The sequence below is a fragment of the Marmota marmota genome, unplaced genomic scaffold, assembly GCF_001458135.2.
Source record: "Marmota marmota marmota unplaced genomic scaffold, marMar, whole genome shotgun sequence".
Taxonomy (NCBI): Eukaryota; Metazoa; Chordata; class Mammalia; order Rodentia; family Sciuridae; genus Marmota; species Marmota marmota.
The window spans coordinates 12,269,044-12,285,255 of NW_026000019.1; the positions used below are offsets into that span (position 1 = coordinate 12,269,044).

Sequence of the window (16,212 nt, forward strand, 5' to 3'; positions counted from 1 at the left end):
TATGACCAGCCACTTTCTGCTGGCCCCAACCTCCACCCTCACCTGTAGGACCACAGGAATTTACAGGACTGAATCCCACAGAAGACCCCAAGGGAAAGGCAGAATCTTGATGATTGCCTAATTGCAGAATCCAGGATAAACTCTGACTTCTTCCTGGATTTCTTGGGGACAGTTCTAAACTACCGTCCCTTTAGTGGATGTTGTTCTAGCATAGATTTCTAGCTTTTGATAAAAGGTAAAAAGTTAAAATGCTTGGAAGATTTTTTTTTCATAAAAACATGGTGCCTATTGGAGATTCTTCAGCCTGTCTACCCTTCCCTTTCCTCCTAGGGTCCTCAATTCAACTTGAAAAGAACAAGTAAGACATAAAAACGGTTTGTGGTTTGTGCACCCCACCAATCTCCCAAGCACAGTTGCCAAGCCAAGCTCAGAGCTCTCTCAGTTCTTCCATACTAGGTCTGGGTCAAAACACAGAACAAGGAAAAATCTAAGATGGAGCACGGAAGAAAACTGTCTCCTTAGATCCAGAGAGACCCAGTCTGACTACTGTCTCTGAGTCTCATTGTCTCATTGTCCTGTAGGCAAAAGATGCACTGGATAAAGGATATTTATTTGGACTGATGGCATGGGACATGCATCGAACATATCCCTCTACTTTAGAAGGAAACTGAGACCACCTATTTGAAGTCATCCACCTACAAACCTAAAAGGTTATTTTCTTTGTGAGAACAGTGTCAAATGGGGATCTTTAAGCTGACTGTGCCTCAAAAGACTGCTGACTAAGACGTTTCTGATTCTAATTCCAGAATTGGCATAGGATGCACATTTTTCAACCAGGCTCCAAAGAAATGTAACGTGGGGGTCAAAAGCAGATAATTGTACTGAGGGTGCTCCTCTCACAGTGGGTGGGAGAGCTTAAAATAATGTGACCAGAGGGAAGAGGAAGGGAAAAAAAAAACAGAAAATAATGGACTTACCTGAATTGTTCATGAAGCATGCTCGATGTAACTTCCCACTGTAGAACTCCAAGCCAATGATAGCAAACATCAGAATGGCAAAGAAGAGCAAAAGGCCAATCTGCAGAAGAGGCACCATAGCCTTCATGATGGACTTCAACACGATCTGCAGACCTAGAGGGAGAACAGAGAAGGACACGTTGCCCCCTGAGCACCACCTGCCAGGGCAGCTCTATTCATCCTAGGAGGAGGGCAAGTCTCCGAGAGAAGACAGCCATTGGTCCCGAGAGGACAGAGACAATTCACAATGAGATGACTAGGACAGTCAGGCCACAGACGGCCATGACCACGTTCCTCTTCCGCCTTCCTCCCTCCTCACCTTTCCCTCATCATTTACCTGCCCATCGCCCGTCCTCCTGTTCCATCCACGTTGTCTTTGGATTCCTCTTGTTGACTGAACTTATTAGAATATGTTCCTTTCCTAATTAGGCCTCACCCTGCTCCATCTTCCCTACCACCCTAAACCAGACCAGCTCTCCCACCCACTGTGAGAGGAGCACCCTCAGTACAATTATCTGCTTTTGACCCCCACGTTACATTTCTAGGCTTCTAGCCTAAGAAAATAGCCAGGTATCTGAATACACGTTTAAATAACAATGTGTTGTAGCACTCTTCTTCATAGTGGGGAGAAAAATGAGGATTAATTATCTTTATTTTTCATATTCTTCAGCCACGTTAAAAAAATGGCTAAATAAATCACAGTACACATAAGAGAATGTACAATGCTTATTTGGGCATTCAAAACTACATATGTATGCATAATGATTCCAATTATATTAAAATGTACAGGGAAAATGAATGATAAAGTTTGCTAACATGAGAAATGTTCATTTTCTTTTTTGTGGTTTTCTCTACTTTCCAAATGTTCTACAAAAATATTCCATCATCTTTTAAATCTGAAAAAGGAGTTAAAATTCAGAGTGAAATGTTAGGCCCTATTGCTGCATCTTGATTACCACTGGGGCCTCCTCCCAGGAGGAATTGTTTCTTTGTTTATCCCAAATTGTCTCTAACCCAGGATCCGGTGGAAAACACATCAATAAAGTTACTAGCAGAGCAGAAAGAAGAAAGCAAGTGCTCACTAGGTATCCCTGACACCAGCTTCAAGGGCCTCAGGACACGCACAGCCCGGAGGGTCCTCAGGTCCACGTGGGTGTTGAAGTGGGTCCCCGCAGTGGCCAGGATGCTGCAGATGGAGACACAGAAGAGTCAAGGTTAACACAGCCTGGCTGTCCCCTCCCGTTCCTCGGGGGGAGCTGGGCTGCAGTAGGCTCAGCCTGGAAAGCACACAAAGCTGATACCAGCTGTATGTGGGCGCACCTGAGCCTGGGTGAATCACCAGTGGTGTCAAGTTGAGTTAAATTTAGCCATCTGGGTTTCACTTTGCAAAGAAGGAAAACTTACCAACGAGAATCATTGAAGCCCCAACTGAGGAGCAGCAGAGAAGTACCCAGCATCCTGATGCCTGACTCTTCCTCCTATCCCCCACCTCCAGCTGACTTAGACACTCACATTTTTTTAATTTCATAGTTTTCTTAGATTCCTCTCCTTCTTCTCTCCTTCAAGAAACTCCTCTGGATTAATACCACTAAAGGAGAAGTCATTGCACTGTACCTTGACACTTAGAATTTTTAACTAACAAATCAATCACACCAATGCTCTGTAATAACTTGGGTAGCCTCCATACGTTACCAGAATTCTAATAATTAGACTCCAAACTACTCTTTGACCTGAACTAGGTTTCTTTGCTTTCATTTATCCACCTTCCACAGTCACATTCAGAAACATACATAAAAAATAACCCATAAGAATCCTACTAGATTGTCTACACCAACCGCCTTGTCCAGAAGAGACCGTTTATTGCATAGACTCCCATGACACTGCAGATACTTTGGGGAGACAAGGACACACATATATTAAAGAATGATGTAGCAGAAGACTAAGTGCCAGAAGAATGGAGTTCAGGTCATGACTCAACGTGAGAACTAGGACTTGAAACAGTCACCCACCACCAGGACCCTCTCCTTTTCATCTACAAAAGAGGAAATTACCATGGCCTAGCTGTAGAAATAAAATTAGATGTATTGAATATTAATAGTGATCTATAAATCATAATGTGCACCATTAACATTGTTTTTGATGCAAAGACTACTGATACTAATTGAATAAAACATCAGTTTAAAATTTGCTAGTTTTAGTCTTTAGTGAGATCATACTTTTTATCCCTCATGGCCTCTCTAGGACTGAGTCAGCTATCCAGAAACACCAGGAAATGAGTCTTTCTGAATTTTCTATTGTAGCTGAAAGGGGTCAAGAATGGTTTATTTTATTTTATTGTTTTGGAGGAACCTATGAAATATTTCAAGTTTCAGAGAAAATACTTGAAGTGCCTTCAATATTTGACATGTCTTCAATGCCTGAAAGAGAACTGTATAAAAGATTTATGCTCTAGGAAGCAGATGCAGGATCAACAGGTACCAAGAACAGACCCAGGACAAGGTAATCCTAACACTGACTGTGAAGGAGTGCTGGCCAACAACCGTCCAGGATTCTTAATGTGGAATACCCTTTCCAAAATTAGCTCTGTCCAGGGACAGGCTGCAGGGCTCTTTAGGAAGGAAAGTATCTTCCTTGTGTTAAGGTCATTTTAATGGCCAGTGAAGATCTCTTTCAACTTTCAGATTCTCTATGTTCATCCTACCTCAAAACAAGAATCAGAAAGACATCCTAGTCTCATAAGGCATTCAGCAACTGGACAAGCTTTCCAAGTCTTCCCCATCTTTCCTGACCCAAACTCCCATACCATCATGTGAAATGGAAGGACTTGGGGGAACAGAGATGCAGACACTGCTTTGAACTCTCTCTCTCTCATGACCAAAGAAAGAAATTAGGAAGGGAGTGAGAAAAATAGATCAAGGAGAAACATGGGAAGTTGAACTTGAAAATAGGACAGAAAGAGAAAGGGGAGAAAGACAAGAGAAACTTCAGAGATGGGACAGTGATAGAGACCTGCAGGAGAACAGGCATTGTTCCCCACCTAATAAAGGGACCGAGTCTCCTGCTGCCCAGGTGCAAGACTGCTTTCACCGTGTCTTACAAATGCACTGTGCGGACTCTGCCCTGTTCAGAAACTGAGTTCTGTTTCCTAGGATACCAGGTACACATGAGATGTTCTTTCATATTATACAAAGAAGCTTTGGAAATGAGAATTTCCTCCCCAAACCTGGAGAGTTTAACAGGCATGTTTCAGAGCCTGGAGATAGAGGCAGTCAGGCAAAATTAAAAGGCCAAGAAGGCTCCAATGTATAAAGAAAGGAAAATGCTATTTAAAAAGAATAAAGAGATGAGAGGAGATTAAGCAGCAAAATCGTGGGGATGCAGACAGGGAAGGAAAAAAACAGGGAAGAAGCAAATATCAGAGAAACAGAAAAGTCACACAGGAAAGAGAACAAACAGAAAGCTAACTTGAAAGAACCAAAAATAGGCATGGGTTGCAGGTCCAGCCATAAGATATGTCATGCTCTTGTCACCAAGTGAACCTTTGACTGAACCCACCTGCTCCCCAGATTCCCCCACGGCCATGCACCCTGTGACCTCCTGCTTTCTCGCCGCTTAGAATTTTCTTTTCTCCAGCACAGAAGGATTTCCAACTGGATCTTTAATAGATGCCTATCAACCACTGGCTGATGTCTAACCTCCATTATTCATAAAGTTCTGAAGACAGAAATTATAACCTGGCTCCTCTGTCTACCTGTTAGAAGCAGGGGCAATGGGATTTTTGGAGGAAAAATATAATGAAGGAAAAGGACCCTGCTCTGTGCTCCTATACAATTCTGTGTGCACCTCCATCACAGCCCTTACCACATCCTAGAGAAATTCTGCCTTCTCATGTGTCTCTTCCACTAGATCTGAAACACCTCAATAGAGATACTGTCTGTGTTAGTCAGTTTTCCATCACTGTGACAAAGTACCTGAGATAATCAACTTACAAGGAGGAAAGACTGATTTTGACTCATGGTTTCAGAATTTTCACTCCATAGTCACTTGGCTTCATTGCTTTGGAGTCTGTGGCAAGGCAGTAAATCATGGCAGAAGTGTGTGGCAGAGAAAATTGCTCACCGCATGGCAGCCAGGGAGCAAAAACAGAGAGAAAGGAGCAACTAGGGTCCTAATATCCACTTTAAGGACATGCCCCAAATGACTTAACGTCCTTCCATCAAACCGCACCTCCTCAAAGTTTCATCAAACCCCAATAGCACCACTGGCGGGCACCCAAGCCTTCAATGCATGGCTTTCTTGCCCCTTGTGGGGACATTTAATAACCAAACAATAACACCGTTGTACTCTGTTCCTACCAAACCTAGCCCAGTGCCTGGCAAATCAGAGGTGCTCAATAAAAATTTGATAGGTTGAACTTGAACTGCACTGATGAAATTAATAAATCTGTTGAAGCACAGATCAAAAGGAGAGCACTATCACAGGAATCCTGGAGCTTACTAATGAGAGGAGCAGGGTAGCAAAGCTGGGACGCTACTCAAACCTACATGTATTTGAGCACAGAGGAGTAGACTGTCCTCCAGCATAGGGAGTCTAATGAGGACCTTCCGATAAACTTCTAGGACTGCTGCTCCTAAGCACATTCCACAGGACAGGATCGGCCTAGTCCTCAGTAGGAGGGCTAGAGATAGAAGGAAGCATGGACAAAAATTCCAAAGTTAGAGACTGACCTCCCAGTAAAACCTAAGCCTTGGGATATACAGTCCAGCCAACTATACCAGGCCCATGCAGGAGGTGAGGGGGAAAGGGAGCAGTAGGGAATGGCCCTTGACCCTCAGCCTAGTGGAAACAGACATAAATGATATGATCATGCCGTCCCATTGAACATCCTAACAAGGTAGAATAGAAAACACTGCAGTGCCCCATACAGAGCTCACTACCTGCCAGCATTTTCAAATGTTATCTCATTAAATCCTCAAAAATATCCTAATATGACTATTGTTTCCATTTCGTAGAAGACAAAAACCAAGGCTCAGAAATAAATTAAATGGCTCATAAGAGGAAGAGGAGGAGTGAAGGTCAGATGTCCTCTGGTGTCAAAGCCGATACTTTCCCTTCTCTGTCATTATGTGGGGCACTTTTCCCCAGAACTAGTTTGTCAGTCTCTTGGTCCAGTAGGTTGCTATAAATATCAAAGTCACTGTGTCTGGCCCTCAAATGAACAGGTAAAACTTGATTTCCTTCATTCTAAGGCCACCAACCACCAAGTGCCACAGATTTGCCATTCTCAGGACCTCGCATGCCTTCCAATTACTCCAAAAACTGCCTAAATGGCAAGTGAGAGACACCACAGTCAGAGGGAGGCCACTGAGGATAACTCCAACCTTGAGTGAATAAAAGCCTAAGTCCTCCACCGTCCCAAGAGGCATATGCCTATGCTCTTCAGAAGCAGACGCCATTTCTACTTCTTTTGCCACCGTAGGCACAGAGCCCCATGGGAAGTTCAATACAGAAGGGGAACTCAGTTCACAACTATACCCCTAGCAGAGGACAGTCGGAGAGCAACCTCAACCCCACCACCACCGACACTGACAGTGCATAGGGCATACAGTGGAGATCAATAACTCTCTCCTGTTGGCTGTCATGGCTCAGCCTCCCTCTAATGTGTTTCCTTGGGTTTCCAGCAGGTAGGAAGAGGATGAGGAGAGGCTGATGCAGTTCCTGATGAGTGGCATGAGCCCTTCGAGGCAGAGGCCACTGCAGCAGCCCAGCAGAACAGGAGATGGAAGTGATGCCCTGGGCAACTTGAACCAAATCACCCCTCTCCAGTCAGTACCCCCAGAGTTCTTCAACCCTGTGTTCCTTTTGACCTGGGGTGCTCCCCTAGATTCTTTGTCAATCCAGGTCTTATAGTCTGTCTTTACAGGCACGTTCCACTGGTTCACTTCCATACCTGAAAACCCAGAAGCAGTGGGTTTGGATTGAGGATTACCTGATAAAATGCAGGCTGCCCAGTTACACTTGAATTTCAGATAAGCAACAAATAATTTTAGTGCAATTATTGTGTAATGTATTGTTTAGTTAAAATATGAAATTCAAATTTAATGGGACATCTCATGGATTTGTTTGCTAATTCTAGCAAGTATACTTACATGATATCTGGAATGCCCCCAAAGGCCTGCATGTTGAAGATTGGACCCCACCCTATGGCACTATAGGGAGGTAGCAGAGCCTTTAAGAGATGGGGCCTAGTGGGAGGTGTTAGGTCGCTGGGAAGGAGCTTTTGAAGGTGACAGTGGGACCCTCCTCTCTTCTTTTTCTTTTTTACTTCTCATCTACCATGTGGTCAGCAGCTTGCCCTACCACATGCTCCCACCATGACATACTTACTGTCTCACCCCAGACCCAAAAGCAGTGGGGTCAACTGTGTTTGGCCCTCAGGTGAACTTGATCACGGACTGAAACTGCCAAAACTATGAGCCAAAATATACCTTTCCTTTTTTTAAAAGTTGACTCTCTCAGGTACTCTGTTATTGGAATGGAAAACTTATTAATATAGGTAGTGACCAGAAATGACCAAGGAAAGAGGTCCCCTCTTAGTTTTTGCCCCAGCCTAGACAAATCTGCAAGTTCTCTTCTGAGAATAGACACAAACCAGGGGTCTTTCAGCATTAGACCAAGGAGTCCCTACTGAGTTCAGAAATTACCTGTTTGTCTCAACCTATATATATAAATACCAAGGAAGAACTTTGTTTGCTTCATTAGCATCCAAGAGAAAAGGATGATTAACTAGCAAAGATGTGAGAGGTTTAACTAGCTCACATTATGAGGAGACCAAGGGGAAGTAGGAAGGGACCTAATTCAACTTGAATTCCCAGCTAAGTTGAGTCAGGATGCCATTCCCCGGGGTAGTCCACATATTGAGTGACCATGTCCACTCAGGAGCATTTCACCAGTGGCTGGCTCCTTCCTTTCTCCTACCACTTTACTTCCAGGAGGCACCAACATGTCATGTCCGTCTTCTGAAGCATCTCTAGGATTTGCTTCTTGCCCCCCAGCCTCCCTCCTGCCTGGCCCACCTCTTCCTTGCTTTCTCTACCTGTCTAAATGTATGATTCAGACCTCGCACCCACATGACATTCTACCTCCTCCTTGGAAAAGGTTTCCAGTCCAAAGACACTTGAATAAGGATTCTGAGAAAGGAGTAAAGTGCATACTCTCTGGTCATACTGGTAGTCCCAGTTCTATCACCTACAATATCTGTCATGATTATGCAACTGCCACTCTGAGCTACAGGTTTCTTCTCTATAAATTGGGGATAGTGCCTTTGTAAGAGGGTTGATATGAAGATTAAAAAGGATAATGCTCATAAAGTGATTCACATACTGATGATTTACCAGTAGACTCCAGATTACAGGCAACAGAAACAGATTCTAGCTCTTTTAAACTGGTCTGTCCCCTCCCCGCAAAAAAAAAATGTAAAGTACCAGTCACCATGGCACATGCTTGTAATCCTAGGTGCTCAGGAGGTTGAGGCAGGGATCACAGGTTCAAAGCCAGCCTCAGCAACTTAGCACTGTCCTAAGCAACTCAAAAAGACCCTGTCTCTAATATATATAAGCCTGGAGATGTGGTTCAGTGGTTAAGTGCTCCTGGGTTCAATCCCCAGAAGCCCCCCACCCCCATACACAGAAAGTATCCTGAGAAGGTATCAGGAGCTCGTAGAAGTGAAGAGACACTGGAAGACTAGGGTGGGAAAAGAGGAAAGCAGAACCTTTGGACAGTAGGGAGCGCGAGGTTCTAATCTAAGGAAACTTAAGATGGAGGCACCATTACCCTGGCGGGCTCTAAATGCAATCACAAGGGTCCCTTTAGGAGGAAGGCAGAGAAAGATTCGACTAGAGAAGATGACAGCCCCAGGACTGCAGCAAGATGCTATCTTATCTGTGCTGCTGGTTTTGCAGATGGAGGGAGGAGGACCTGGGAGCTAAAGAGCCCAAGGACTGCAGACACAGACGCTAGAGGAGATGAAGAAAGAGTCCCACGTCCCACTGAACCCCATCTGACTGTCCTGGGACAATTCTCCACCACGTCTAAGGTGACAAGTCACCCATAAAGAGTGCGCGCGCACATGTACACACACACACACACACACACACACACAAGAAGAGTCTCCCAGAAGCGAAATCAGGGATCATTGCAGAAGGTGGATGAGAGAGAGAGAGAGCTAAAAACAAAAACAAAGTCCCCTACAAACTAGCCCTTAAAAAGCACTTGGTAAATAGGTGCTGCAGAGAGAGAAGAGAAAGGACACAACAATCCTCTCATCTTTAAAATGAGGTAAGATGAGGTTCCGGGTCCTCTCAGGCCCCTCCTGGCTCTAAGACCACGACCAAAGCCTGCCCTGGGGGGATGCTACACTCCTGCAGCTCACTCACCTCCTCTTCCTCTCAACACCCAGAGAAGCTGCTCAACACAAAAAACCCAGCTACATACGGTTCTTGTATCTTAGAACAGAAGTCTGGTTGTTAATGGGTCCTCATAACTCTGTTCTCAGCAACCCCTTGACAGTAAAGATTGCCTCCACCTTTCCATCTTAGCTTAGATATGAGGTGTCCCCCAAAAGCTCGTGTGTGAGACAATCCAGGAATGTTTAGAGGTGAAATGACTGGGTTATAAGAACCTTAACGGAACCAGTGCAGTAATCCATTTGAACAGATTAAGTGGGTGGTAATTGGAGTCCTGTAGGGTTTGTCCTTGGTGAGAAAACACACATTTCTCTCTCTCTCTCTCTCTCTCTCTCTCTCTCTCTCTCTCTCTCTCTCTCCCCCCTTCCTAGTGCCGAGCCCTGAGTTGCTTTCCTGAACCATGCCCTTCCACCTCATCCCTGGCCCAGAGCGATGACGTTGGCCATCTATGGACTGAGACCTCCGAAACTGTGAGACCAAAATAAACTTTTCCACCTCTAAAATTGTTCTTGTTGGATCTTTTGGTCAAACTGGCAAAAAAAGCTGACTAAAACAGGCCCCTTCCCTAACAATAGGCAACAGTACCCTTGACTCTAGGAGAAGTGGGTGCTAATATACTCCCCCTAGAGCAGAGTGGCTGGACGCAGCCACATATCTGGGATATGTCTGGGCCGATGGCACCCACACAATCAGAGATCCTGAGAGCACTTTAACGTCATGTGTAAATCATTTTACTCTATCAAAAATTCACTGAATTACACATAATATTTTGTTCTACATTTCTTTTAAATAAATTACTTAGAGTGTGATTAGATTTGGGAATCAATTTCTAGAGACTCTACTTCATTTTATTAAAAATAAAAAAAATCCCTTTATGTTAAATTGTTCACAGAGACAAACCAAAAAAAAAAAAAAAAAAAGTCAACTTGACCAAATATATGTTGAGGTGAAGGAAGAGAAAAAGAAGATGTCAGGCTAACCCTGTTTTCAGTAACTGCAAGTGGCTCACCCTCTACCTGGGACCCTTGATGCTATTGGGCCTACTTCCACCCCACAGCCCCAAACCCACTCTGCCATCACCTGGTACTTGCTGAGCATAGACACTGGCATTACAATAGAGGACAGACGGAGATGATGATTTTCCTATGAAACTTCATAAAAGAGACATTAAACAGTTACAGTCAGAGGAAGGTTCAGGAAGAAAGGTCTGAAGGTGAAACTTAAGTAGACCCGAAAAATTAAGGAGGGAAGAACATCTCAATGCAGAAAAAGGCATGCACAGAAGGCCCAATGGCAGGCAGGAGATCAGCATGTTGGAAAAACTGAAATCGGCTGATGAACCAGGAACCTAGTGAATCGAGAGAGAAGAGAGTCTGAAAACTGGGAAATGTCAACAAGGAATACTCTATACATTTTGTTAGGGGTTTGGATTAAACCTGGCAATAGTCAAAGAGCTTACACTTGGAGGCTTACATGTCACAATGAAATGTCACACCGCTACTCTGAGTTCAAAGAATTTCCCTGGTGGAACCATTGATCTCTCTCCTTGTCTTCAACTCCGGCTCCAGTTGCTACAACCAAGAATTGGCCTTAGTCTCTGCCCCTGAATTAATGCCACCTGCTAGCCTCACAGACCGTCCAGGGGCTGAGCACTGCTCACCTCCTCTACAGCACTCTTCCCTGATAGCAGAGCTACCTCAAGGCCATGCAATCCTGCAGAGGTTGGTCCCTCTCCAGAACCCCCGTGGGTAAACCTCGATGAGTCAAAGGAAATCACCCACTGTCCTGGGTAATGACTGTTTAGGAATGGGCAAGAGATAGAACTAAGGCCACTTAGTTACAAGGAAAAATATGCTTCAATAGACCTGTGTTCTAGAACAAAAGTAAAAAAAAAACTAACTGCAATGATTTTGGAACCTTTTTGGTCAGAGCCTACATTTGGTCAGAGCCTACACTGCAAGTAGGATGTACTTACACATTTCATTAAAGAATTACTTTTTCTCTCTGTGATGTACTCAAATTTTCTCTTGGATCCTTTCTTATGTTTTATGCTGGTTGCAACCAACTGAGTTGACTTCCTGACCCTCTAATGGGGCTAACCCACAGTATGGAACACCCTGGTATAGGGACCCGCCAATACATTCATGCTAAGAAGACTGTTCTAAAGAGGTCGGATGGACCAACAAGAGTACCTGCTGGAACAGCACCCCTCAGCTTCTTGGTGTTTACCCAGAATGATGAAACAGTTTGCCTTGAAAGGCTTTGCTGTACTGTTCCAAGAACTGTGGACACAGCATTCTAGGAGGAGACCTGTTCCCTTTTCTGGTAAGAGCAGTGCTAAAGAAAGACCTCGCTCATACACACACTGAAAAATTATCACACAGCAGTTACCTGTTACCTCTGGTTTGTTTCGGGGACAGGGGGATTTTTGATACATTGATACGTTTCATTCAACAGTTTTTGGGTCTGAGTTAATTTACGGCAAAACTGGAATCCAGGCTTTCTTCTTTCATCTGTTTCTCTGTCTGCTCTACTGACAATAAATGATAGCCAAAAGCCCTAACATTTCTTGGGAGGTCGGAAAGGCAGGAAGGGTCAACATGCCTTTTCCAGTAAGGAAAATCTGTGCCATTTCCCAGGGGTGGGGCGGGGGGAGACAAATTTCTCTGTCTTAAACCAAAGTTAAGGCAACCACTTGTGGAATTTAAAATGGTGTTCCCAATTCAGCTTCAATCTTAGGGTGTAATCCCAAAATATACCTTTTGATTGGGAGAAAAGTTGTGGCCTAAAAACCATCCCTTTCCTTCCCTACCAAAGGAAATGTTAACAATCAAACCATGTCATAATCAAGGAGAAGAAACTGTGCCAACATTTGGGGACAGATTATTCTTTGTTGTGGGGAGTGGTCCTATAGATGGTCAGAGATTTAGCGGAATCCTCGGCCTCTAAAGACTAGATCCCAATAGCAACCCCACCACTCCCTACTCAGCTATGACAAGTGGCTCCCAGCATCATCAAGTGTCCTCTGGGGGGGAAAAGTCACCAAACGTCAAGAACCACTCCTGCAGGAGCAAAAGTGGCTCCTTCAAGCTGAACAACACTCAACAGCTGACTAAAGATTAGGCATGTGTTTTATAATTAGTCCCTGTCTACACAGACAGCCCCTCCCAGACCGAAACTAGAAATTTCCAGGATGAGTCCAGCCACAATGCTTCCATCTGACAGCATAAGAAAATGCCCCACTGCCCTTCAAACACCTTAGAGAGGCATCAAGCTGGATCCAGCAGGTCTCCAAAGGAAGCTCTTAACCAAAGAAGAGCTTCCCAATGTCTCCAGGTGGAGGAGGCAGAAACACACAAAGAAGGGCTTTGCCTGCTTCGCCTCATCATAACAGAAACAGGGGCTCACGTCCCTACCCACGTCGTGAGCTTTCTTCCTCTACTGTGAAAATCCATGATTATTCACTCAAACCCAGCAAGGAGAAATGCCAAGAGACAAGAAGAAATCTTGTCAGTGTCATTCAAGCCCAGGTGATACTGACAAAGAAGAAAAGAACAGTTTCCATAGCCCTGTCCCATCCATGTAACACGGTCCTCATTTCTTAGCTTTGAGAATTAAGGCTCAGAGAAAAACAGGTTATCTCAAGGTCACTGGGATGGTAAATGGTCAACGTGAGATTCAGACCCAGAATTTTAGCTTCCAAATTTGGAGTGCTTTTGGTAGCTACAAAAGGTAATGGCTAATAACTAGAAATATATCCCAAAGGCACATGTATGTGACAAATGCTCTCTCTAGGACGACCACAGAGCTGCTTCTCTGCAGAGCCTCACGGTGTCCTATGATTAGGGTTTCATATCAATGTTACCCAAACTGTGCTTCAGAGAGTTGGCAAAAAAGGAGAATTGCCGGAGAGGGAAATCCCACATTATAAGAACTCGCTGACATAAATACATGTTCTTTGAGTTGTTTTTCTAGTAGTGGTGAGGGATTTCTGTTGATCCTCCACCTACACACTTTCTCTCATCAAGTCCCCCTCAGGACCAGGAACGAGCCGAGCCGTAGTGAGATGGCGAGCCAGGTACAGTGCAGAACCAGCTAATTCACTGGCCTTGTGAGGAGAAAGCAGTAATGAACTCCAGCATGCTAAGCCACTCCCCACTGGCTCTGCAGAGTGGCCACCTACTGTACTTCCCCTCCACCAACAGCACCCCAACCCCGCAGGGCTTCCCCCAAACTGCAGCATTCTCATGTGGCATTGCTGAACAGACTCAAGAGCAGGCAGCTCCTTTCCTGGCATGTTTGGACCTAGAGCAATAGTTTGGTCGCTCTCTTCTGAAGCAGCTAAAGCCGTAACACAAAAGGCTCAGGCGCTGCTGTCAGCCATGCTCTCGACAGCAGAGAGCTGGCTGCAGCAAGAAAGGAGCAAGCTGATCCACAGAGGCCAGAGCCAGGAAGCGGGAAGGAATTCTGCAGGAGCTGGAGCCAGTGGTTCCTCGGGCCCAGCTTTTTCCTGATCTTTCTACAGTGCAGGACTTCTGGGAGACAGCCCCTCCCCGCAAAGCCTTGCCTCACCCAAACTAGTCCCAGTAAGGGTTCTGTCACTCACGACTCACCTATTCTGCTCAGGTAAGGCCCCCTACAAAAGAAACCAAGAGGATGAAATGAGCTTAGACAGACCTGCAAAGCCAAGAGAGCTCTACAGGTAAAGAAGAATCATGCCCCTGGCGCAGAGCTGGCATGCCCATGAGAGAAAGTCAGGCTTTTTACTTGATGTCACCCCAGCAAGTGGCTTGGACACCGAAACAACCCTCCCTGCTGCCTCTTTAACTTCCAAAAGGCTCAAAAATTATATTCGTTCATGATCCTCGAAAGAGCCAGATCTTCTTCCCAAAACATCAAAAGCCATGAGTGTAGGCTAACACTGGCTGGAAGGTTGACTACAGGAATCCTTCAAAGGGCAAAAGACCCGGGAATAAAGCTCTTCCTTCTTGTGGGGCTGTGGGATGGGCTCTTCGTGCTTTCTGGAAAATATCTGGCTTAAAGAATCTATTTGAGTTTATAAAACCTTTTCAAATCAATGACCCTTTCAGACAAATCCCAGACCCATAAATTTTAAATATATATGTGTACATGTGTCCACTGTTCTTCTTTCCTAGTTTGGCCCACAGTGCCTGAGAGTGATTTGTGTGACAGGCATATGCTATCTTTCGTCTAGCATGACAGGTATTTTTTTTTTAAAAATACCTAGATAATTTCCCATACTTGCCTAAAAGACAAAAGCAAGTTTGATGAAGAGGTGACCACAAAGTCGTTAAAAAATACCAACCCTCTGTAGAGCCCCCAAATGAACTAGAGCTATTTGTCAGAGAATACAAAATGCTTTTTACTTTTTAGAGTCATTAAACCAAATTCCTTCAGTACTTCTGAGTCATACCACATCCCATACCACCTATTTGGAATATAATAAAAATCCAAGCAATATTAATAATTAAAAAGAACTGTGCCTATATACGAAGGAACGGCTTGTTACCCAAATCTGTTTGACAGTGATATGCAAGCATCAACCAAGTAAGTGGTTTTAATTGTACTTTCATTGTGAACAAAAAAAAATGCTGAGATTTTGGAAGACTCCAGATGTTATTTCCACATAAGGGAAATGAGGTGGTGTGGCTATTTTCTCGGAGAGAACTTTAAAAGAGCACCTCTTTCTATTAACAAGGAATAGTACAACGTGTTTATTAATGATGGCGTCTAGGCAAGGAGATTACAGCCTCTCGTGGAAGCACCCACACCAAGTGTCCAAGTTTAACTTGAAGGCAATGATCTTTCTCTTGGGCTCTGAAGTTATTTTTAACCTTGCCAGCTATGCAAATTAGCTCCTGGCCTCTGAGCATGAAAGAAACCAGGCTGAGACCAAGTTAATATTTTATGAAAAAAATGGAAATACTGTAAAAGGCCGAGGGTGGCACTGAGCTCTGCATACTCTGTAACTGACCCTGTACAGATATGGCCACAGCAAATTTCTGTGTCAATTTAGCATGGAAAAGGCAAGGTGCAGACAACTCACAAAAAAAGAAACATAGACCATTTCACGGTTGTAGGGATGTTACAGCTGTTCACTCTCTATAGCCCAAGAGCTTTAGGAAATTGCTTCAATACACACTCCAAAACAAGAGCAAATTTTTAATCAATGTTATATACACAGTATTGTTTATATGCAAATTTTATATATAAATTTCTAAAATGTAAATAAACATTATCTACAATAGTAAAAAAAAATCTAAAAATCACCTATAACTAAATAATGAAATAATCCAAATTAAAAATGGCCCAAAGAAGTGAAGAGTCACCTCCCAAAGAGAAACGTGGAAGACAAAAATAATACATAGAAATAATAATCCTACAATTATTTGGGGAAGCATAAGTTAAAGCCATGATACTTATTACTGTATACCTATCATAAGGCTAAAATAACAACTACACAAAATATTCAAAAATCTGGACAATACCAAATGCAAGTGACCTTGTGGAGCAAGTAAAACTGTTGTGTCCTGCTGCTGGATAACACAGCCAATTTTGGAAAAGTTTAGCAGCTTCTTATAGTTACACCTACAGTTACCATCTTACCTAGGAAGGAATGGTTACTGATCACAGTTACATTCATATTTGCCCCAAACTGAAAACAACCCAAATATCCCTCAACTGTAGAATAAACAGATTATGGCACATTC

At 43.9% G+C, this 16,212-nt stretch overlaps 1 protein-coding gene across 10 annotated transcripts in view; it reads right to left on the reverse strand.

Moving 5' to 3' along the window:
• The window catches only part of Cacna1e (calcium voltage-gated channel subunit alpha1 E), a 367,641-nt gene that overhangs the window by 215,910 nt on the left and 135,519 nt on the right, over window positions 1–16,212 (reverse strand). For all 10 annotated transcript variants that reach the window (XM_048809891.1, XM_048809893.1, XM_015491735.2 and 7 more), the window contains exons 5-6: window positions 2,099–2,202; window positions 978–1,130 (exon numbers count right to left, since the gene is read on the reverse strand). In XM_048809891.1, the coding sequence (XP_048665848.1) occupies window positions 978–1,130; window positions 2,099–2,202 (257 nt within the window). The remainder of the gene's footprint in view (window positions 1–977; window positions 1,131–2,098; window positions 2,203–16,212) is intronic.